At 37.2% G+C, this 23,009-nt stretch overlaps 4 protein-coding genes across 6 annotated transcripts; 2 read left to right on the forward strand and 2 right to left on the reverse strand.

Annotated features, from left to right (window-relative positions):
• The first annotated feature begins 1,024 nt into the window (after positions 1-1,024).
• HDA05 (histone deacetylase 5) lies at positions 1,025-6,744 on the forward strand. Its single transcript, XM_023660269.2, has 14 exons — positions 1,025-1,476; positions 2,299-2,500; positions 2,589-2,735; positions 2,902-3,014; positions 3,691-3,902; positions 4,070-4,134; positions 4,318-4,488; positions 4,580-4,663; positions 4,837-4,957; positions 5,060-5,181; positions 5,723-5,916; positions 6,053-6,188; positions 6,273-6,337; positions 6,431-6,744. Exons 1-14 carry the CDS (start codon positions 1,292-1,294, stop codon positions 6,591-6,593), a joined length of 1,980 nt encoding a protein of 659 aa, XP_023516037.2. The 5' UTR covers positions 1,025-1,291; the 3' UTR covers positions 6,594-6,744.
• Positions 6,745-7,149: 405 nt separating this feature from the next.
• LOC111780020 (DNAJ protein JJJ1 homolog) lies at positions 7,150-9,647 on the reverse strand. Its single transcript, XM_023660270.2, has 4 exons — positions 7,947-9,647; positions 7,656-7,714; positions 7,461-7,531; positions 7,150-7,415 (listed from the first exon to the last, which is right to left on the reverse strand). The coding sequence occupies exons 1-3, from the start codon at positions 9,543-9,545 to the stop codon at positions 7,474-7,476; spliced, it is 1,716 nt and encodes a 571-aa protein (XP_023516038.2). The 5' UTR covers positions 9,546-9,647; the 3' UTR covers positions 7,150-7,415; positions 7,461-7,473.
• Positions 9,648-10,237: 590 nt separating this feature from the next.
• Positions 10,238-13,881, reverse strand: LOC111779582 (uncharacterized). The gene is made up of 9 exons (XM_023659648.2): positions 13,665-13,881; positions 12,960-13,075; positions 12,624-12,681; positions 12,334-12,483; positions 11,689-11,899; positions 11,522-11,567; positions 11,156-11,270; positions 10,967-11,039; positions 10,238-10,833 (listed from the first exon to the last, which is right to left on the reverse strand). The coding sequence occupies exons 1-9, from the start codon at positions 13,732-13,734 to the stop codon at positions 10,587-10,589; spliced, it is 1,086 nt and encodes a 361-aa protein (XP_023515416.1). The 5' UTR covers positions 13,735-13,881; the 3' UTR covers positions 10,238-10,586.
• A 113-nt stretch (positions 13,882-13,994) lies between these two features.
• On the forward strand, positions 13,995-23,001 carry LOC111780025 (uncharacterized). Of its 3 annotated transcripts, XM_023660280.2 has the most exons (5): positions 13,995-14,154; positions 14,430-14,505; positions 19,319-20,468; positions 20,819-21,225; positions 22,124-23,001. In XM_023660280.2, exons 3-5 carry the CDS (start codon positions 19,637-19,639, stop codon positions 22,937-22,939), a joined length of 2,055 nt encoding a protein of 684 aa, XP_023516048.2. In that variant the 5' UTR covers positions 13,995-14,154; positions 14,430-14,505; positions 19,319-19,636; the 3' UTR covers positions 22,940-23,001. The 3 variants fall into 3 exon arrangements, with proteins under 3 accessions (XP_023516048.2, XP_023516045.2, XP_023516047.2); XM_023660277.2 differs by lacking the exons at positions 13,995-14,154; positions 14,430-14,505 and adding an exon at positions 18,722-19,081; XM_023660279.2 differs by lacking the exons at positions 13,995-14,154; positions 14,430-14,505 and adding an exon at positions 18,722-19,019.
• Positions 23,002-23,009: the final 8 nt, after the last annotated feature.

The following is a 23,009-nucleotide window of genomic DNA, read 5'->3' on the forward strand; positions in this document are numbered from 1 at the left end:
ATTCTTTTTTTGGCATAGTAAATGATAAATGCCAAAAGTGGTTCGAATGATTGAAAAATATATTTTTTTTAATTAATAAGTATATCTCGTAATGATTTATATTATTAATAATTTGTAGAATTAATGCTGATAAAAATATGCGATGCATCGATTAAATCGGTGTTCTATCAATCGAGAAGTCCTGTACATTTTTTATTCATTAATATAAGTGTTCTATCAATCAAGCTATCGTGATCGTAATAGATCGTAAATAATAGAATAAAAGTGTTCTACCAATCAAGTTATCTCTGATCGTCTTTTACACAATATCGTTATTTTAATAGATGTTTAATGGTAAATAAAAGAATGAAGTTCAACGTTTTAAAGCTAGGGTTGAGTTGGCAATAAATTGGAGGAATCAAATGAACTTAAAAATAATATTCTTTGTACTCGCACAACAGTGATTCAATACCAAATGTTTAGATAGGGATGCTCACATTCTCACTACCTATTTCATCTCTCATTTGTGTCAAATTCTTCGTTTATTTTTGAGGTATCGAGTTCCCATTCTTTTTTATTTTGTATTTATTAAAAAGTAGTTATTCTAAAGTTTTATATTCTTACCCTGAAAGTGTGAAAAGCTCCAATAAACCAATAAACCAATAAATAAATAAGTATACACATACACATGTATGTATATGTATGTATATATATATATATATATATATAGCAAATGTTATATGAATATGATGTCTAAAAATAAAATTTTAATATTAGGAAATCGTTTCTAATAATTTTTAAAAACATCTATAATATATATATTTTTTAATTTAAACATGGAAAGTAGAAAGTATTTTTATTAATTTAGCCTAGATTAATAACAACAAACCCTTAATTTTAGGATATTATTAATTTCTTATAAATACAAAAAAGAATACAAAAAAATAGCCCTAAATTCAATTTAGATTTTTTTCCCGATATTTATAAATTGAAAAATAATTTAAATAAGTATTATATATGTTTATTTATTGGGAAAGGGCGAAATATCCATTTTTTGGAGATTTTGTTTCAACTGTTCCGACTCACGATCACAGTAGTTACTGGTTGACTTAGCTGACTAGCGAGTGGATTTGATTGGGCAGTGAGACCAAACTGTTCTGTATTCTCCGGCGGGCGATTCGTCGATCTCGCTCTGAGTGACGGCGCTCCGGCTCTCCGGCAAGGCCGCTAGCCTACTGCGAAATTCAATTTCGGAAAGTTTTCGTTACTTTTGGGACTTCGCTGGTTAGATTTTTCTTTCTTTTTTTGGAGAATGGACGTGCATGGCTCTGGACCTAGGAAATTCGACGGAGGCAATGGCGATTCACGGAGGGTAGGGGTTTTGTACGACGAGAGGATGTGCAAGCATCACACGCCCGACGGAGATTACCATCCTGAGAATCCCAATCGAATTAGGGCCATTTGGAACAAGCTACAAAGCTCCGGCATTCTTCAGAGGCATGATCGTTTTTATTTCTTTTATTTAGCATTTTTCCTGTTGTGTATTTGTTTTGTGCTGTGTGTAGCGTTGCCATGGTAATCGAAAAGAAGTGGAGAATTGGGTTAGATTCTTCTAAAATGGAGCTCTGTGCCATATCATATTTTGTCTTTTCGTGGCAAAATTATGGTTTTCTGAGATAGTTTACCCAAAAGGATGATTCGTAAAGGACCAAACCCACGGATATTGTCCTTTTGAGCTTTCCCTTTCGGACTTCCTCTCAAGGTTTTCAAAATTAGGGAGAGGTTTCCACACCGTATAAAGGGTGTTTCGTTCTCCTCCCCCAACCGATGTGGGATCTCATCCTCGCTAGCACTCGTTTCTTTCTCTAATTGATGTGAAACCCCCACCAAATCCACCGCCTTCTGGGCCCAGTGTCCTTGCTAACACATCGCTTCATGTCCACCCTCCTTAGGGTTTAGCCTCCTTGCTGGCACATCTTTCGGTGTTTGGGCCTGATATCATTTGTACCATCTTTCGGTGTTTGGGCCTGATATCATTTGTACCGGCCCAAGAGTTTCTTGATCATCTGAAAAGAATCTCTTGCTGACTTCCTCGAATGCATGTACAGTGAAGGAAGTGTATTCATTTCATTATTCTTGATACAGTAACTTCACGTGATAATTGATACTTCCCTGGAATCTATGAGTTCCTTCTTGCTTCATAGTCTTAGTGGCAACTCATTCTTATGTTGGCTGTTTCTAATTTTCATAATTTTTTGTTTGGGATAGTTTGATTCTGTTTCTTGGATAAATAGTTAAACTGGCTTGTTTCCTCTTCAGGTGTGTGGTCTTGAATGGGAAAGAAGCAGAAGATAAGCATATTTTGGCAGTACACTCCAAAAATCATGTTGACTTGATTAAGAATATAAGCTCCAAAGAGTTTGATTCACGAAGAGATAAGATTGCCGCACAACTTAACTCCATATACTTTAATAAAGGATCATCAGAAGCTGCTTATCTAGCTGCTGGCTCTGTCATAGATGTAATATACGCACGAATTTTTCATAGTTGCACGTTGAAATTGGTCCTTTGTGTATGCTAAGTGACTGAAATGTCTTTATTTTGTTAAGGTTGCTGAAAGAGTAGCTCAAGGAGATTTAGATTCCGGAATTGCCATTGTGAGGCCACCGGGTCATCATGCCGAACATGATGAAGCTATGGGGTTCTGTTTGTTCAACAATATAGCTGTGGCAGCAAGCTTTATTTTGAATGAACGAGTAAGACCCCTTTCCAATTGTGTTTAAACTAATAGTCATGGATAATTATATGATCCTGTGCTTTGTTATTCTGAAGTTCCTACCAGAAAATGCTTACAAGTTCGAATTTATTTCGATTTTCCTTTTCTATTTCGTTAGTTTTGACTTCATTTGGTCGTTGATGCAGCCCGATTTGGGTATTAAGAAGATATTAATTGTTGATTGGGATGTTCATCATGGCAATGCAACACAAAAGATGTTCTGGAGGGATCCCCGTGTTTTGTTCTTCTCCGTTCACCGGTAGGTCGGTTGAGGATGTTGGTGTTTTCTTAAATATTCTTTTTACTCTCTCTCTCAACTCTAGGAAGCGAGTTAGACAAATGTACACCTTAGAGGGCATAGAGTGAAGAAGCGAGACCGAGTTCAAGAAGGGAGAGGGTGACCTGGTATTAAGAAGAGGATAAAGCACCCTCACAGAAACGCCTACGAGTTCACATAAAAGCACACTCCAATGGCTTAATAACTAAAAGAGGGTTATTACAAAAAATTCTCAAAGGAAGTTACATTTTGAAGCTTGGCACATTTACCATCGGTTGGAGAGGGGAACAAAACATTCTTTAGAGGGGAACAAAACATTCTTTATAAGGGTGTGGAAACCTCTCTCTGGTTAGACGCATTTTAAAAATCTTGAGGGAAAGTTCAAAAGAGAAAATCCAAAGAGGATAATATCTGCTAGCAGTGGGCTTGGGCTGTTACATCCGACATCCAAAATCTCATACCTTTCTCTCTTTTCATGGCCATAGTTTCTAATAGTGCCCATTTTAGTGTGTCAAAACATTACCTTTTACTATTTTTGTTTATGTTTTTTTGGTTACATGGAACATTGGCTATTGGGTCATGAAGCGTGGTTTTGATATCCTATCTTGAGTTACGATCGCTTTCACAAATAACGTGCCAACTTATTTTATAAACACAGGCACGAGTTCGGAAGCTTTTATCCCGCCACAGATGATGGTTACTATACCATGGTTGGAGAAGGACCAGGCGCAGGATATAATATAAATGTCCCTTGGGAGAATGGACAATGTCGGGATGCTGATTACCTAGCTGTTTGGGACCATATCTTGCTTCCAGTTGCTAAGGAATATAATCCTGACATGATCATAGTCTCTGCCGGATTTGATGCAGGTCAGATGCCACTAACCCTGAGATGCTAAAATTCTTCTTAAATTCAGGACATATTTCTTGAAACATTTGATCTCAGTTTTACTTTTATCGACAATTATCGTGTCATGATGGAAGAGGTACTTATTAAACAAAAACAAGTATATAAAATTATTTCATGCTTGGAACAGCTGTTGGAGATCCTCTAGGTGGTTGCTGTGTCACACCGTATGGATACTCAATTATGTTGGAAAAGGCAAGTGTTCAGTTCTTTCCTATTTTGGATTTGTTTTAAATCATCACAAGGGTAGCTTGTTTGTTGAATGTTGTTGCATTTCTGACATACAATTAGTACCAAAACTTAAGAACTAGTTTTAATGTTTTCTATAAGAACAAATACATGAACCTTTGATGGTAGCACTGTTACCCACTTCTCCAGTTGATGAATCTTGGTCAAGGAAAGATTGTATTGGCATTGGAAGGGGGATATAATCTTGACTCTATAGCAACTTCAACGCTTGCCTGTGCGGAACTTCTGGTTGATGGAAGAACTATGAACAATTCTTCAGAGACTTGTCCATTTGAGTCAACATGGCGAGTGATCCAAGCAGTAAGCTCACTCTTCCATTGTTTCTGTTTCACAAGTACTATTAGCAATACAATTAACATCTTGTCTATAAAAACCTCGTGATTCTCGCCAGGTTCGCCGAGAATTGAGTCCTTTTTGGCCAATGCTTTCGGATGAACTACCAGATAATTTAACCAGTAAAAAAGTGCCAGTCCCGGTAATCCCTTGTATCCTAGCCTTTTACTATTGTCTATACATATTTGTTGGGATCTGTTATGAATTGCTATCTATACATGTGTATGTATGTATGTATATTAAAGGAAGGGGTTAGTATGTTGATGCGTTACTCCACGTGATAATCCTGCTAAATTTGTTCTTTAACTTTTCCAGGAGGTATTGCTTTCAAGCTCTGATTCGGAGGATGAAGCTTCCGATTCTCGATTAAAAAGCCTCGAGGAAATTCTTCAGGGTATCACACTTTCACGAGTGGAAGTTAAGGAAGACAGTCAGGGTAGAGAGCACTGAGATTATCTTTTCAAATTCATGTTCTTTATATCATTTAGTTTTGATTCATGTCCAAAGAAACATTACAATGGTTGTCACCGTAACACAGGTCAAGCGATTAATGTTACTATCCCTTGGAGATTGGAGCTCTCAAAAACTGATATCTGGTATGCTTCATTTGGATCAAATATGTGGCGCCTGAGATTCCTCTGTTATATCGAAGGAGGAAAGGTTCGACTTCTTCATCTGTGTCTGCAGTACTTTTCTTTGAATAATCTTGGATAACTATAACGTATGATCGTCGTAAAATCATGTCAGTCATCACTTTCAAGCTTTTGCTTGGTGAACGGTCTGTATTATGCCTTGCCTTTATCTTGAAAAAACGAACTTAGGAGTGAATATTATCAGGAGAAGTGAAAAACCGAGTTCGTGTTTTGCTACCAAATATGAACTTGATATGTTCTAGAGAGTGAAAATAGTGCCCATATCTATCAGTTATCTCTATATGGAACATTATTAACATTGTGTGTAATGGTCTAAGCCCACTCCTAGTAGATATTGTCCTTCTTGGGCTTTCCCTTTCAGGCTTCCCCTCAAGGTTTTAAAACGTGTCTGCTACTTATAAAGGGTGTTTCGTTCTCCTCCCCAACCGATGTGAGATCTCACATTTTGAGAATGTGTATCTGGTTCTGTGAGGAGTCACTCCTTGTTTTCCCTCTTTCTTGTTTAAATTTACTCGTTTCTCGTCTAACATTTGAAGAGAAACTTTTAGGTTGAGGGTATGAAAAAACCGTGTACGGGTTCAATGGATAAGACACCACCAAAAGAGATGCTGTGGAAAACATTTCCTCACCGTCTATTTTTCGGCCATGAATATACCAATACATGGGGCCAAGGAGGAGCTGCTTTTCTTCATCCTGAAAGCAACAGTGATGAGAAATCTTTCTTGTGCTTGTATAGAATAACGTGAGTTAATATCATTAGCTTCTTGTTTCTCCTAATGTTTTCGACTACGGGATCCTCTGATCCCCTCGAACTCATGTTTTCTAGCACAAAATCTTAAATTTATCTTTTAATTCTTGTTCTGGATCTTCTCTTACAGGCTAGAGCAATTCAACGATGTTTTGTATCAAGAAAACAGTGGGAGTGGCTTCCTTTCTGATAACCCTTTATTGGATATAGCTAATTTGAACAAACTCACAGGCAACGCTTCCACATCTATTGAGATTTCAACAGGGGTATGTAAACTATCTAGCCTCTCTCCTATAAAAGCGAATTCGTTTCTTGATTGTTTCTTAAACGATGTTTGAATTATTTTGCAGCAAGGATGGTACCACAACCTTGTATACTTGGGGAAAGAACAGGAACTTCCGATAGTAACTATGACGTACGCCTCGAATCTCGTTATCGTTGTGTGCAATTTAAGTCATGTAAGAACAACCATTTAGTAGTAATATTATGTACTTCCATTTGATTTCAGATGTTCGCATTTGGATATGGAAGACTTCAAATCTGGAAAGGTTCCTCTCTGTGCACCAGCCAAAGGGTACGTTGATACCCTTGTTAAAGGCCTTGCTGAAGGACCACTTTCGAAAGAGGAAGCTTTGGTTTACATTCAGAAGGCTGTAACTAAGCCACTGTAAGCGCAATCCCCTCGTTTGCAACCTTCCTGTTCTTTATTTATGAAATTAGGAGAGACCTTTAGTTGATGAACTCACTCTGACATGCTCTTTGTTCTGTAGTTTGTTACTTTGTGGTAATTAAATTGGTGCATAGATTGTCTTTTCTGGGTTCCACATAGTGTCATCTTTGCGTGTAGTAATAATTTTATACCAACCGTTGGTTTAGCAGACCGGTATTGAACAAGTGAAAAACAAGGCCAAACAAGGCTAAGTTTTACCACTAAAATCATAGTGAAGGTTAAGAAATACTTCAAGATTGGGTCGGTATTCAGCATCAGTGTCAGTACAAGATCGGAAAGAGACCCCTGATTGTTTGTGGCTGGAAAATGACTCGAACCGAACCGTTAACCTTCTTGGTAAAACAGACAGAAAACTTTTGGTAAAAGCACATCAAGAAGCTGCATAAAGCTTTGACCAATTCAAAATATTCATAAATTAAATTCTCTAAATCACATATATAGCTAGTCTCTTCTGGTACGATGTCGACCTCCCACACGGGGCCTATGCTTGTAAGAGCAACTCGAATCGTATTAGATTTTATTAAATAAAGCTCAAGGTATAAACCATTGGATTCTTGCAGTTTACAATAGAACGATGAAATGTAAAGAATCACATCGTTTCCAAACATCTTTCTGGATAGACAACGAATATGTATACACTACTATACTCCTTACTTCTCATTAGGTATACTTTGGTCGGCCATGGAATCACATCCTGCAAGTCGTGCTATCGCTCTGCAATTTGTGTCATCGCTAAAAATTGAAACTCTCATTGAATGTGTTATGGAACTTGATTCAAAATCCTGTGAACTGTCAAAAATGGATGTCGATGCGAACTTCTGTCATCGATATTTTAACGCAGCATGCCCTGTGGCTCCCAAATGCTTATGCAGTTTATTCCTGTCATGATATATCAAAAACCCTCTTCAATTTGGTGCAGTCAATCTAAAGCTTAGTGTTATTATAAGGTATGAAAGGATATATGATGGTGAAAAATAGACTAGAAGTTCTAAACAAGGATTACCTTGATTCAAACTGCTCCCCACATGTTTCGCATGAATTGCCAGAATCCTTAGCTGTTGCCTAAGTTTAAGATTTTACATCATTAGAAATTGTGAGCAGAAATCACTATAATCAATAGTCTAACAAGAGGGAAGTAGAACATTTATCTAATATGGATGCTTAACAAGCTGATGTTCAACTTCCTTAATTTAAGAATACATATCTTTCACATTCAGCTAATATGGATTTGCTCAGATAGTATGGCTAAAATAAATTGTGAAATTAGAACTCAGTTGTGCAGAATGTCAATTACCTTGGATTTCTTCCCTTTAGATGCGTGCCTAGTGTTGGTCTTTGTGTCCTTCTGTGCGACTGCTTTCCGATCAGCTGGTTGAGTTGAATTCCTTTGTTCTTTAGCCAACGAATTGGAAGGGGAATCCTGCTGATATGATGTATCGTCTCCGTTGTTTTTGTCATTTTGAGAATCGGGTTCAGTTTCGTTCCTAGCTTCATCATTTCCCTTGCCCTTCTTTTTGGCTCGACGATTCTTTCCTCCCCTCCTAACATTTTCGAACTCCGCTGGATTAGGCTCATCGTTCTCATTTTCAAAATGAGCTTTGTCTGAGGAAGCTTTAGGCTGATCCAATGAAGCTGCATTTTTCCTATTCCTCAGCCCAGCTGCCATTGCTTCAAGAATATCTGTTTCGTCGTCGTCGTCATTGGATCCAAGTTCCTCAGCAACGATATCTGATCGATCAACTTCATGAACATCATAATATTCACTCCCACTAAGTTCAGCTTCTTCTGCTTCAATATCAAAACTTTCCTTGAACTGCTCCTCTAGTTTATCTATCCCAACATCCAGCAGTGTGGCTTCTTCTTCATCTTGTTCTTCATCAACAAATTCTTCAGATTCTTCCTCGTCGTCAAGGGATTCCTTGAACTCTGCGACCTTCTCCTTGTGTTTTTTTGACTGTTCGTGATTCTTCCACTGCTTTTCACTCTTGAACTTTTTCCCACACAAAACACAGTACAGCTCTTTCGCTCTCTTCTCTTCCTCAGATTCATCTTCCGGATCCTCCTCAATTTCCTCAACTTTGGCCCAATCCGGTTCCTCGAATGCCTTAAGCTTCTCCATCTTCTCCCTTTCTAGCTTCTTTTTCCTTTCCCTCTCCTCTTCCTTCTTCTTCTCCATTTCTATGTTCCTTTTCATAGTCATATCAGTCACTCTCTTATCCCTCTTCTTCACAAACTCGGCCAAACCTCTTACTGTCTCATTGTACTCCCTCTTTGCCTTCTTCCTCAGCTTCTTGTTAACCTCCTCCATTAGCCTCCTCGATTTCCGGTTTGGACCGGCCATGACATCGTACTGATCAACCCAGCAAAAATCCATAACCGTGCAAAATCCAAGCCAGTAATTATAAAACGCAGTCACCTGCGTGTACGGAGCATCCAAATTCCCCATCACCGGAGCATTGCGAATCGTATCCAAGCGCAATCCTAATTTCTTTGCGAAGTTAATCTCATTCCCGTAAATTTTGTCAAAAATGTCAGAATAAATCTTATAGAACCCTCGTCCAGAATCCGAATAGCCAGAATAAACGGTATTGGAGAAGAATGGAAATAGATTCGGAACAACAGAGTTGGAATTAACCGATCCGGCATCAGAAAAGAGGATTTGGGAACGATGAGAGTCGTACCAGGCGCGTTCTTTAGGATCGGAGAGGACCTCGTACGCGTGCTGAAGCTCTTGAAACTGAGCGGTGGCATCAGATTGTGACAAACCGGACTGGACGAGCTTATCGGGGTGGCGTTGGAGGGCTAGCTTCCGGTACGCCGATCGAATCTCGTCGGCGGTGCAGTCGATGTGGAGGCCGAGGACCTCGTAATGGCATCGCTTGCCGGACGCCATGGCAGGCTCACAATCAGGGATCCTTCTCCTTCCTCCTGCTGCTATGGGAATTTGGCTCAGCTGACGAAATCGAATTCAATATTTATACAGAAAGTTGAAGCCTTCACTATCAAGTATCAAATTGAGAAATATTTTGCAATACGCGGAAGGTCCTTTTATTATTTTATTTTAAATTATAATTAAACTAATGCACGACAAACATTATCTTCACATCATTATTTATTGCATTCAGGAAAAATCACACAAATTTAATAATTTTATTATTACTATGTATTTAATTATCGCAGTTTACATTAATTCACTTCGAAAAAAAAAAAAAATGAATTAAGTTTTAGGGAAATAAATTAATAATATCATCCTTTTACTAGCCTAAAGAGGACAATATCTACTAACAGTGTTACAAATAAAGATCAAAGTAGTAATTCTTAAGAAGTTCATGGACCAAAATAGATATTTACAAAATTTAAGAACGGAACAAATTTGAAACATTAGAGGCTAAAATAAACATTCCCGCTTCTAAACATTTTGAAAGTTTAAAAACAAAAATAGAACAAATTTGAAAGTTCGGAATTAATATAAGATTCACGTTCCTTTTTATACAATTTGAATCATATCCAAAATCAAGAGTTGAAGTGTTGATACCTAAATTAAAGATTCAAAGAATGTAACAACATTCCCATGAACATCTTCCATGATCATATAGAGCACACAAATGTGTACTCTTTTCTCTCTTTTTTCTATTGGAGTTTATACCAGTTTATTAAAACCAAAGCCAAGTATAGAAAATACCTGTGGGCTGTAGCTAACCAAAGAATTGAGATTACATGCAGGAACATGGACCTCAAGGATGGATAACTAACATTATTGTTTATCTACTCATTTCTTTTGCTTTTGATGTCGTGGTTGTGGGTCTCTCACATAATAAACATAGACCACTCCCCAAGTCATGGATTAATGATCCTCTTGATTCATTGGTACTGAAAAACATACAATGTTTATCTGCAAAATTCGACAAGAGTCGATGATGTACCGAAAATCAATTCAGTCTCGAGCAGGTAATGCTGCTTCTCGTAATGTTCCTCTTCTATCAACTGATAAAGTAGCAGCTTCGTTTTTGTATTTAACATCCAATCTTTCATTGAAATGGTCTCTCAGAAATTCCACAGCCATAAAAGTTAGAGCGGAAGCTGGAATATACCATGTGATTCTGGGTATGCTACCCCTAAACATTCCCTTCGTTCCCTCGCTCCGCCAGATAGTTCTCACCGCATCGAACCAGCCGTTATACCTAAGATTTTAGAGAAAGTACTGCATATAATCGCCATCTTGAATCGAGGTTTACCAAGTTGATAACATTGGTCGTAAAGAGTGAAATTGCACTACAGAAAACATATTCAAGCAGGTTGAGTATCATCTGATACCTTAAAGTTGTTCCCTGAACTTGTATTCTTGTTTTTATCACATCCAGGGGAGTGGTCAGATAAGCACTCATACCTAACAATTTCAGAACCATATATTATGCGATCATAAAATTGAAGGTTTAAGGGAAAGGAAAAATTAAAAGCTACATAACTTAATTAGTAATGATGAAGGGCTATCAAAATGCATACCACCAGCTAATCCCCCTAACACAAGTCCTTCCAAGGAGCTATTAACATCTGAATTAGGCATCCATCTTCGCTTCCCAAACTCGGTGAAATCCTTCAGCGCCTCGTAAAACATGACCTGCAGTGTGTAACGAATGCATTTAATTGATACATATATAAAAAAATATAAAAAATACAGAATTGTGTGTGTGCGCGCATGAGAGATATCTTTTTTCTAGATTTATCAATGAGCAACTAAGTATTATACTTGGGATCTAACATGACAATAATATCTGCAGATACATAACTGAAAAATCAATATAATGAAAACGATCCGGGGAAAAAGTCAGACACTCAAACAAAGGTACACAGATTCAGAACTTTATATACCATTAGACCAGCAAACGGCACATCCCTGGCAAGTGTAGACCAATATCTGGAACAATACATGGGAGAGGGTCACAATCATGCAGTAATTATATTTCACTTTCGGTATGTTGTACTACAAAAATTATAAAAATCCAGAAGATAAAATAAATCTGGTTCAGAGTTCAGACCCCGCATATAATCCTCTTAATCCTTGTTCCTTCAAGATTGAACGACCAGCCTGGAACATCCCTGAATAATAGCCATACATTGGCCTACCAGGATTCATAGAGATATTATTCTTCATGGGAAGGGAATTCCAAGATGACCTAGTGCCTTGAACTTGCATTCGCTGCTTCATAACTTCACATGGAACATATACAAATGAACCCAGTGTATCACCTGAATGGAAAAAGAAGGAAGAAAAGAGTGACATCATGAAGCGTGTAAAAGCTTATTGTGATCTTCACTCACACAGGCTTTGATTTTCAATAGTTAGCATTGGAGGTTCGGGTCAAAAAATAAAATAAAGTTCACTAGTTATCGATGTCTTGGGTCACTGTCTTTGCAAAATGAAAAAGAAAAGCCCTCGTTCACATATGCGAACACTACATCGTTCAGGCATAAGACATAATCTATGAGTCCAAGAAAATGTAATAGCTGAACTAAAATATGTATTACGTGAAGAAAATAGTGTACGGAATCTCGTTAACTAGTTTATAATGAAACAAGGATAAATACATCAGTACTGAACTTTGTCAAAAGGGGTATAGTAATGATCATGATGCGGCATGGCTCAAAAGTGAGAGATTTTTGGAACACCCAGGATTGCTTACCAACTGCTCCAGCAATGAAATGAACCCAGTGACCGTCAAGGTTAGGATGTCTTTCTTCAATCCATTTCTTACTGGATTCAATAACACCAAAATATGTAGCTCCAGTGGCAAGTGAACCAGTAACTCCGGGAGCTATGCCCCTATAAAAGCCTAAACAGCTATTAGACGAGGATGAAAGACCAAATAATACAGCACAGTCAAATACGTGACAGAGATTTGAACTTATTACAATAACACGAGAACGTAAAGAGACAAAAAATTTAGCCAATAGTGAAAAAAAAAGAAGTTACCCTTTAATCCGTCAATTTTCCATACTGATTGGACCATCCGCAACAGGCTCTTTTGATTCTGAAAGAAATTTGATGAACAGTGAACAAATTTTAGAGCTAGGAATTGCCAAATAGACAGTCTTCAGGGGAATGGAGGGAGAGGGGGGAATGGATCTATATTGATTAAACGCCGCAGCAAACCCTTAATATTTAGATTGAATTTATTGATAGTTTCCTATGACAAAAAACATGGTGGTTGAAAGAAATTTTAATTTTTCACCAAGCTGATATCCTGAAGAAAAGATTAAAGTATTTTCATCAACAGAGACAATTCATGAGCTCTCATATACATCATACTTGACTGCCATATAGAATAGCCTGGCTTTGAATCCGAGTCTTGATGGTATCAATAGGGTGCATTATTCCTTCTCCAAATGCTCCAGCTATAGCTCCCCATACAAACTCCCTCCATTCTGCAGGAAGAGATAGCATGTTCGTAATAAAGCATCTCTATACATTCAAATTTAATAGCAATTCACTACTTGTGCTACCAAACTAAGAAGCTGATCATTCACTGAGATTATGCAGCTATTTAAATTTCTTCTCTGCTGCTTCAAACAATACACGAAACCTATGAAGCACTCGGGAAGCAAAGGCTCGATCCATAAATCCCTACTTGTGCTACAAGACTAAGAAGTTGATTATTCACTAAAATTATGCAGCTATTTAAATTTCTTCTCTGCTGCTTCAAACAATACACAAAACCTATGAAGCACTCGGGAAGCAAACGCTCGATTCATAAATCTCTGTTATTTTACTAATAGTTTTTCATGATGAAAGACTCTACATCATCCTTCCTTTGCGTGGCACAGTAGATTTTCCGTTAAACCCCAATTTTCAGAAATCCGAGCACGTTTGATTCTCATTTCCTACATTTCACACGAAACTGCCACTGATACTCTACTGGTAAATTCAATATAGTAAGTAATGTAAACGATTAAACCTGGAACGCATTGAGCAAACGATTTCCAGCTAGAAGAAGTAAGATCCAAAAACGCTCACCAAAAAACTGATTAGAAGTTGCGGTTCTCAAAGCTCGGTTATTACTGGAAGTTGAGGAATGAGCCGCCATTCGAAATGCGGAGGGCGAGCTTGAGGTGCTCAAAGTTTTCCGGCGTAGATGGCGGCCATTGATTTCAGTATTGAGTTTCTGAACAGGAAAAAATTAGGGCTCAGATAAAATTTCAGTTACGAACTTTTTACCCTAATATTCAGTGAAAAGTTCGATTGATAAAAGGAGGTTTTAATTGTATTTAAGATTAAAATAAAAAGGTTGAAATTAAATTAAAAATAAAAATACATAATTCTATTTAAGATTACGAACTTTTTTACCCATTTTATTTATGGCGGGACATTTCACAATAGAAAAATCGCGCGCTTCGGCGGGTGGCCCTCAGTTATCTGCTCTGCTCTCTACGCCATTACACCGCTGCTGCATTTGAATTGCTTGAGTTGAACTTCGGCTGAATGTTCGTGCGTCTCGCAGTAACAGGTAGCATCCCTATGTCTCCATCGCATGAATTAAACTTTTCAATTTTACATGAAGCTTATAGCTTATTCATCGTCTTCCTAAATAGCGATTGAGCGATTTCGTATTGGACGGAGAATCATCCGGCCGTTTTAGCTGATTATATTGTTGATTAATTGGATCCGTCTGATTCTTAACTATTATTTGCATAAATGAACTCCCAGAGTTGAACACGCTTCTACTTGTTTTATTTTATTTCCGGTTAGTGATGCTTCTTGTTGTATTATGGTATATGTCAGAAGCGATTGTCTGAGCAGCGTTGGGTTGATGATTACGAGATGCACATTGAAGCGTATTGTCTGGATGGTGCCTTCGGTACGTTTCTTCTGCCCGAGCTTAGTAATTTACCATTCATCGAACTTCTAGTTGGTTTCTTTTTGTTTTCAGTTTATTCCATGTCTTGAAATTTGTTTGAACTTACTGATATATCAGTGCATATGAGATAACGTCGCTTAAGCCGCTTTAGATACTAATAGGGACGAGGCTGGAGTGAATTAATACACCGTAATGATATAATTCATTTCCACCAGCGGAAGCGGTGCAATTTCAACTTATTTCAATTTACAATTGAAATAGTACACATGCATATACCAATTTATTATGAATGATTTCTGGCTGGAGTGAAGTAGTACCTATTAATTTGGCTGTTGTACTCGAAAAACAATGTTAATCTAGTAATTCTCCTTATTGAATACAAATCTAGTTGAGGTTTTGGTGGAGAACTTGGTGCATAGCCCCTTCAGTTCTCTTGCCAATGCCGAAGGACCACTGTAGAAAACCCTTGTTCAGAATCAAACCACCTTCTCTATTATCTTATCCGTAACTATTTGAAGTCATCTATAAATAAATCCTAACCGCCGTAGAGTTTTACATTCCGGTGTCTCCTTGTATATTTTTCCATTTACTTCTGTTTTGTTTTTCATCTAGATCGAGTGTGTGAGTTGTGCGATCCTAAGTGAGTTTGTTTATTTTAGAACAGGAAATTATGGGAATTAGATATTCCTTTTTCAATTCTTAGACAAGGTAAGCTAGCCATTGGTATAACTTTATCTTAGATTCAGGCAGTGTAAATGGAAACTTACAGGAGTTTTGGAGACAATGTCGATGCCCCTTCGAGTATAATGCAGGGCTTGAATTGCTCTTATTAGAACAGACCTTACATCCCCTTCATGATATATACTAGTGAGGAAATTGTGCATCTCTACAGCTGACTAAGAGCATCATGACATTAGAATGCTTTAAATATACAAGATGCAAATCAGCAGATCTCAAAACATATTTTGCAGGACTAGAGTATTTAGTAATATGGCTTTTACCTGAGTTTGGTCTGAAAGTGTTAAATCGTTCATGAAATCTTTAAACCCATCAAAGGAGCTTTGCTCTCTTGCCCAGTAGAGATAAATTTTGGATGTACTTAGGCTGCCTCTTCCATTGTCAGTCTAACAGTCAAACTTTGTTGGTGGTAAGTTGTGGAAGAATATTGAAGAAATCAAATCATAGGGGGACGAAGTCTTACATGACCATCACATGTCTCAGTTAACCTGTTTAGAACATATTTTAGGACGCTCATGAAGGGTGTGGCTCCAATATCCAGGCCAATTAGCACCACATGGTTGTACTTGACATGGTCTTGAGAAGCAGCACCGTAGGGTCCATCAATGAATATTTTTGGGTACTCCTTTGAACCAAGAGATATTCCCTATAAATCATATTGTATAATTGAGATTGGGCCTGATCATGACTCCTTTTTACCTCTATGCAGTAATTTAGAATGCTCAACCTAGTCCAAGAGAATGTTTCTAGTACTTACATCAGCTCTCTCTTCTTTCCTTCATAATCTAAGTTCTCATGAAAAATCACACTTTATTTACTTATTATCTATACGAACTAAACCATAGCGCAAGAAAGATGGTGCTTTAAGATAAATGTAAAATTTTAACCCTCCCACCAATCACCTTCAACAATTACCTTGTGAAACAGGCTGTACTGCTCATTACTCCAATCTCCCAGATTTCTGATATGCACGCTGAGGTGCGTTTCTTATGGTGAAGAATCAATGAGAATAGCTGTTAGAACTTAGAAGACTGAAACTCATTAGGACGTATTACCATTCAAATGGGGAGATTTGAGGGCATTGAATTAATACATACATTCCACTTCGGTACTTGAATCTCTCTGGTTTGCTCAATTGGAGAATTAAAACTTTTCCTGAATTAAGTCCTTGCCTGCATATAATACATGATAAACATACAAGTGTTGTCAAATACTCATATTTGATGTCGTTGCTCTCATCTCCTCTAAATTTGAAAGCAAAAGGAAAGTAAAGTAGGAGTACCTTCAAGACTTTCACCTGGTACAAACAAGATCGAAAATACTTCCAAGAAAAGATATGAAGGATTTTTTTTGTTAGGAGTTCATATTTCTGCTTTTGTGTTTCTGTGTGGGCACTTTGGGTTAGCAAAATTTCCCCTATTATCTGAAATATTATCACCTCATGATCAATGGATGGTGCAGAATTTCAAATAGAATCTTTGACACACATACAAAAGTTGAGCTGAGAAAACTGGCTTTACCGTTTTTTCAGTTGCTTTGTTGGATAGACATTGGACAGACAGCTACTAATTCTTGGAAAATCACAAACAAGATGGGTTCCTCCATGAAAGGATAACTCCTGCTACAATGCTTCCTGCAACCAACTAGGTTTAAAAAACATATGCAATACTGTAGTTTGTAGTCAAATCAATGACCATCTAACCAAGTACATATAAATACAAAAACTTTGGTCTCCTATAACGCCTCATACTAACTAATAAAAGAGATAGTATTCCTTACTTATAAATTCATGATCTTTCATCTTTCATTTAATTAACGAATGTGGGGTTCCCTCCCAACAATCTTCAACATGTCTACCGTCTTGAGCTAAGTTCCTATACGAAAAAAGTTGCTGTTTCTTTTATCTTTATGAGTAAAGATATGAACTTTTTGCCCTTGACTAATCTTAGCATTATTCGAGGATGCATGTGAAAAATGTCACTTGGTTTGTGTTTGTGCTGTTTAGTTTTAAAACTTTTAATTTTGTGATAAATTGGTCTTGTTTTGAAATTGACATACTAGTGTTATTACATATAAATTTGATAATTTAGGGATGATTGAATTACTAAATTTATAATTTAATTTTTAAAATTATTTTTATTAAAAAAAATCCATAAATACACTTATTTACGGGGTGATGTTACAGAATCGACCTTGTGGGTCTATATAACAATTAATGTAACGCTTGTATCTATCTGGATTGTTTACTTCATCAACCAACCAATAAGCAATGGCTCTTATGAAAGTTACAAAGGACCCTCTCACTGGTCAATGTCTCCTATGACCTCTTGCGTTTTCCTTTTGTGGGTCATTAATGACACCTCAGCTTCTTTCTTTCATGTTTTCATCCTCAAATTAATTAATATCCTTTGTTGGCATTTTATTGTTGACAAAAAAAAAAAAAAAAAAAAAAAACTATGTAAATTGTTTTATTATTCAATTAATTTAAACATATTAGTTGAGATCGGCTTAATTCCATTAAATTATATGATGGGCAAAAGTCGGTTTAAAAGTATACTGATAAAATTGATACGTAAATTTTTTATTAAAAAGTAATATTTGAATGATTTGTATCCAATGATCAAACTTTAAACTTAATCATTTTATAATCCTCTTTCTAAATCAATAAAGTTTATAAAAGGTAGGTTTGCTTCTTAATCAGTCATCTGTTTGCCTAATTAGCACCTTTTTTTCCTTTTTTAACCCTTCATTTTTATTCCCTTTCCAAAAAAACCAATGCCCTTTTTGTAATTGTCGGTCCATTTCCCGCCAATTATTATATTTTTATCACTTTTAATATACACTTTCTTTATCACTTCTAACAAATTCTTTATATATATAATTATTATATTAATTCATCATAAAATATTTCAACAAATTATGAATATTTTTTTTCTATATATTTTGAGATCATCTTTTATGATTGTATTTAGAAAATTCTATTTGTGGCATTGTCTTAATATATAAATAGTTTATAATAATAACATCTCATCTTTAAATTATTATTATTATTATTATTATTATTATTATTTATTGGATTGGAAAGGAACATTCACTCTATTTGCTAATGTTTGTATTGGAAACGGTGAAATTCATGTGAAAAATCCACTAAATATTATGAAGTGGCCTTCTAAATATGGTATAAAAATTATTTTTTCTAATAATTAATTTTATTTAAAAAATCGATATTATTTTAAGAATATAGAAGATGTTAAAATTATTTACATAATTAATTTTTATAAATTAGCCGGAAAAAATTAATAATGTTATTTTCTTAAACAAATATTTTGAAAGAAAGTTTTTTTTTTTAAAATCATTATAACTAATCTAAGTCAATAATAAACTATTACGTTATTTAAATAAAAGGAAAAATAGATAATTGTTTAATACATTTTTTTTATAAATCTGGAAAAGGAAATTTATAATTTGTACATGTACTTGTATACTGGCCCTTGGTTATCTTAGTAGATAACGGAGCAGCGGGTCTTAATCTTCCAAGCCATTCCAACAACCGTGGCGGCGACGATAACGACACCTTCAAAAGCTCACATTGTTTCGCTGGTCTGGGACCTCCAGATTTTTCGATCTCGTTCGGGATCACAATTTTTTAGACCCATTCGTCACCCTGTTCTTCAAGCTTCTTCTACCATTTTGTCAGCTTCGTGTTCATTCTGTTGATTATGCGAATTTGCAATTCCGTTGATGGGTTCTGCGGCAGAGGGGCTGTTCTCGAATGGGTATTTCTTTCTTGATTTGCACGAACCGTCTGTTGGGGGTTGAGAGTTTTTCCTCTTTGTTGGTGGGTTGTGGGTTTTTCTGTGTTTTTTTTTTTTTTTTTTTTGTCTTTTTGAGCTGCTTTCGATTGTGTATTGTTAAAATTGGACGTCTACTAACAAATGGCTTCTCGGTGGTGTTGATTGTTTCTTTGATGCACGTTAATTGTCTAGAGGTTGTGAAGTAATTGCGGCCTCTGGCTTTATATTTGTTCTGTTCAGTCCTTCCGTCTGCTCATTGTCAGATCGTTTGTTTCTTCTAGGTTTAGGAGTAATTTACACTGTTAGTTCTTGCTGCCAAGAAATTTAAGTCTGTTTCATCTCGTGTTTGAGGCTGCTGGCTCGTTACTTTCACGGTTAAGATGTCACCCAGGTACCCCTTCTGAGTATCAAGTTGATTTTATGTGGAAATGGGACTTGCTAGTTTGGTTTACTGAATGTAATCTTGGGAAGAATTGGGCTTGCTGTATTGATGGACATTGGCGTCTCTTGTGTCTGATTATGGGAGTTAGAACAAAAGGGAAGATTAGCATTTTGGAATTTTGTTTGCATCGTTTGATTGTGGAAGGGAGCGTGCTGAAATGAACTTTTGGGTAGCTGCAACTGCCGCTGGTGCTGGATACTTAGCTAAGTATTGGCAGAAACTGTTGGGAGATGGGAGTAGTTCGTATCAGATGTCTACTAATGAGGAAGTAGGATCTATGGATCATCCCTTCCACCGAACAAAACGAAGAACGAAAACACATGGAGATATTCTTGCTGCCGATCGAGAGGTTTCGAATGGGAGAGATTCTGTTCGGAGTCGATTCAATGTGGCTTCTACTAGTGGTTTAGATTTCGAAAAGACAGAAAATTTGGGGAATTACCGGGAATATGATGGTCTTCCCGTGTCCAATTTTCCACTAGAATTATCATTGAGCTATTTGAATGATCATATGACTGATCAGCTACCTTGTTCATCTTCTAGTGAACTGAGCTGTTTTCAGCCTACTATGTCGAAAATAGGTCCTCTTAGACATAAACATTCAAATCAGAGATTTATTCAACCGCTTAGTTCACTAGAAAGTTGTGTGCTGTCTGATCTCTACAAGGATCATATTGAAATGGAAGAGTATATCCTACATTCGTTTCAGTCAGCGTCTAAATCAACTATCAGGCGGTTCGTTGTAAAAGATGGAACCCGGATCGGCAAGGATTTTAGAGATTCTTTTCGTGTTCAGGTTGATCTGGATGCAAGTAACTTCTATAAAGAGCCTTTTACTGAAAAGAACAAAGATGTGTATGGGATACCTTTGCTTCCAAAAAGACAGTCTTTGAAGACCGCTGAGATGCTAGACATCAATGGAGGAGGAAGACAATGTGGAGCGAGCAGTGCCAGTCAAATGCACAACGAGAAGCTCGCCCGTGCAAAAGGTGAACTTTAATGAGATAACTCCATGGTTTCACTAAATTATTTGCTTAATAGAATATTATTTCGTTTCTATCAAGAATCGACTCGGTAACTTAGAAATAAACGTCTTATAACTGTTAGAATTATAAGAGTCTTAGGTGAGTTGCTCCGAACGTAAACCTCTTTAGGTCTCAAAATTTTATAGCAGGTTGCTTGAAGGTTGTTCTGAACCATTGTAATGTTATGATGATCCAAGTATGGGCAATTGGTATCTGTAAAGCTTTTGATTGTTTCTTGGTGTTCATCATCAGCATTCTTAATTGCTTACCATTTCACAAATTGTGCCTAAATTTAATTTTATTTTGGTCACCAGATCGAGTGATTCTATTCTATCTCAGGATTTCGATCGGCTTAATATCATCTTTCATGGCGAAAAAGCGTGAAATAGACGAGCTCAAAGAGTTATTAAAGGATACTGAGAACTTGGTCCAAGATCTACAAGAGGAGCTTGAGATGAGGGATACTCTTCTGACAGTCAAGGAGCTTTCAAATGAGAACTGTGAATCACTTGGCATACCTGAGAATTCTTTGTTCAGTATGAAAGAACAGAATCTTGTTCCTTCAGCTAAATCTGATGATAAGGAATTATTCATACAGAGTGCTGAAGAGGGATCAGAATCTCTGAGTAAAATTGAAGCTGAGCTTGAAGCAGAACTTCAGAGGTTGGGACTAAATATCGATACGTCGAGTACGGATAAAGGATTTTATGATCTTCATGAGGTAATCGTGTCTATTGATTGCATCATTAAGCATGTGAATGAATACAAACACCGGCGTTTTTTGTTGAACATTTTTGCTTTGTGTGTTTACACATGATTTCATTGTTTCTCTGCAGTCTTCTTTTTCTTTTTCCAAACTTAAGTATATAATTGAAAGTTGTTCTTGTGGATACTCCTTATGAGTTGTGTAACGGCTCAAGCCCACTGCTTGCAAATATTGTCCTCTTTGGCTTTTCCTTTCGGGCTCTCAAGGATTTTAAAACGTGTCTGCTAGGATGAGGTTTCCACGCCCTTATAAAGAATGCTTCGTTTTGGGATCTCACAATCTACCCCCCTTCGGGGCCCAGCGTTCTCGCTGACACTTGTTCCCTTCTCCAATCGATGCGAGACACCCCAATCCACCCTCCTTCGGGGCCCAACGTCCTTGCTGGCACATCGCCTCGTGTCCACCCCCCTTCGAGGCTTAGCCTCTTCGCTGGCACCTTGCTTGGTGTTTGGCTCTGATACCATTTGTAACGGTTCAAGCCCACCGCTAGTAGATATTGTCCTCTTTGGGCTTTCCCTTTCGGGCTTCACCTCATGGTTTTTAAAACGCGTTTGCTAGGAAGAGGTTTCCAGACACCCTTATAAAAAATGTTTTGTTCTCCTCCCCAACCGACGGGGATCTCACAAGTTGTGTATCTTGCTCTTTTGAATATAGATTTGTTCTCAGAGTTCAAATGTTTGGCTGTGTTGTAGTCAGCGTATATATGTCTTCATATTCTTGCCAGGGTCTTGAAGAGGAGGTATTAGATTGATGGTGTTGAAGTCCTTGAGCGTTTATCTTTCTTCTTTTCCTTCTGAGATAGAATAGTACTACCCATTGTTTTGTGTTAATATAGAGCAATTTCATTTTGCAGCTTGATCAAGAAATCACAGAAGATTTCTCTGAAGGTGTGTTGTGGGCTGACATGATGAATGATCTAAATCCTAAGTTTCAGCAAAATCAAGATGCAAGTAAGATTACTTCCTCGGGCAACTACACGGTTTCCCCTTGGGAGCTTAGTGTGCGACTACACGAAGTCATCCAATCAAGGCTTGAAGCGCGTGTGAGAGAGCTCGAAATAGCCCTTGAGGACAGTGAGAGTAGACTTCAATGCATCGAAGCCGAGAAGATTGATTCGAGGAAAGAATTCACCCAAAGTGAAATGCTACATTCATCCAGTGAAGAAAGTCTAACTTCTCAACCTCTTGATATGAACTTATCAGGAGAAGCTCTGGATGCCTACAATGAGGCATATCATGAGTTGATCGATATGGACGACTCCGAAGAAGAGCTTGTGCATTCACCTTCACCAGTTGATGAAGGCAAGCATCCGCAAAGCCACACCGCCACTATTGGTCGTCCATTTTCATACCCAAATGGGAGGACAAATGGGTCGATGAGTCTCGGTCGGGTACCTGTTAAGGAGAAAACGAAAGTTTGTCACAAGAAGATTGGCACAATGAAAGATCATTTCTCACTGGGTCAGCAGACAAATGGTGTAGATGATGAAAGCAGTGATTATGATGATGAGATGCTGATAAAGCAGATTGTGGAGAAAACCAGAATGGGTTCTCCTGTGGTTCTAAATGCACAAAGATGGTTATTTTCAATGGATAAAGACGACGAGGGATTCAAATGGAATACCACATACAAGAACTCACCTCCCCTACCTATACTGAACAATCGTTAGTGTAAAAGACTCGATAATACCACCAACTATTACTTTTCTTCAACGAGCTTCTTTTTTATTCACGTGATTT

This window comes from Cucurbita pepo, chromosome 18 (genome assembly GCF_057944985.1).
Source record: "Cucurbita pepo subsp. pepo isolate OVF chromosome 18, ASM5794498v1, whole genome shotgun sequence".
NCBI classification, from domain to species: domain Eukaryota; kingdom Viridiplantae; phylum Streptophyta; class Magnoliopsida; order Cucurbitales; family Cucurbitaceae; genus Cucurbita; species Cucurbita pepo.

Coding starts and splice junctions, on each gene's coding strand:
- HDA05 (XM_023660269.2), top strand. CDS start 1,292: ATGGACGTGCATGGCTCTGGACCTAGGAAATTCGACGGAGGCAATGGC. Junction 4,489..4,579: donor CATGGCGAGTGATCCAAGCA/GTAAGCTCACTC, acceptor GATTCTCGCCAG/GTTCGCCGAGAATTGAGTCC. Junction 5,917..6,052: donor TTGTGCTTGTATAGAATAAC/GTGAGTTAATAT, acceptor CTTCTCTTACAG/GCTAGAGCAATTCAACGATG.
- LOC111780020 (XM_023660270.2), bottom strand. CDS start 9,545: ATGGCGTCCGGCAAGCGATGCCATTACGAGGTCCTCGGCCTCCACATC. Junction 7,715..7,946: donor CTAAAGGGAAGAAATCCAAG/GTAATTGACATT, acceptor TCTTAAACTTAG/GCAACAGCTAAGGATTCTGG. Junction 7,532..7,655: donor GGGGAGCAGTTTGAATCAAG/GTAATCCTTGTT, acceptor ATATCATGACAG/GAATAAACTGCATAAGCATT.
- LOC111779582 (XM_023659648.2), bottom strand. CDS start 13,734: ATGGCGGCTCATTCCTCAACTTCCAGTAATAACCGAGCTTTGAGAACC. Junction 12,682..12,959: donor CTATTCTATATGGCAGTCAA/GTATGATGTATA, acceptor AATTTCTTTCAG/AATCAAAAGAGCCTGTTGCG. Junction 11,271..11,521: donor TGCCGTTTGCTGGTCTAATG/GTATATAAAGTT, acceptor TACACACTGCAG/GTCATGTTTTACGAGGCGCT.
- LOC111780025 (XM_023660280.2), top strand. CDS start 19,637: ATGAACTTTTGGGTAGCTGCAACTGCCGCTGGTGCTGGATACTTAGCT. Junction 20,469..20,818: donor GAAGCTCGCCCGTGCAAAAG/GTGAACTTTAAT, acceptor TTTGGTCACCAG/ATCGAGTGATTCTATTCTAT. Junction 21,226..22,123: donor GATTTTATGATCTTCATGAG/GTAATCGTGTCT, acceptor TTCATTTTGCAG/CTTGATCAAGAAATCACAGA.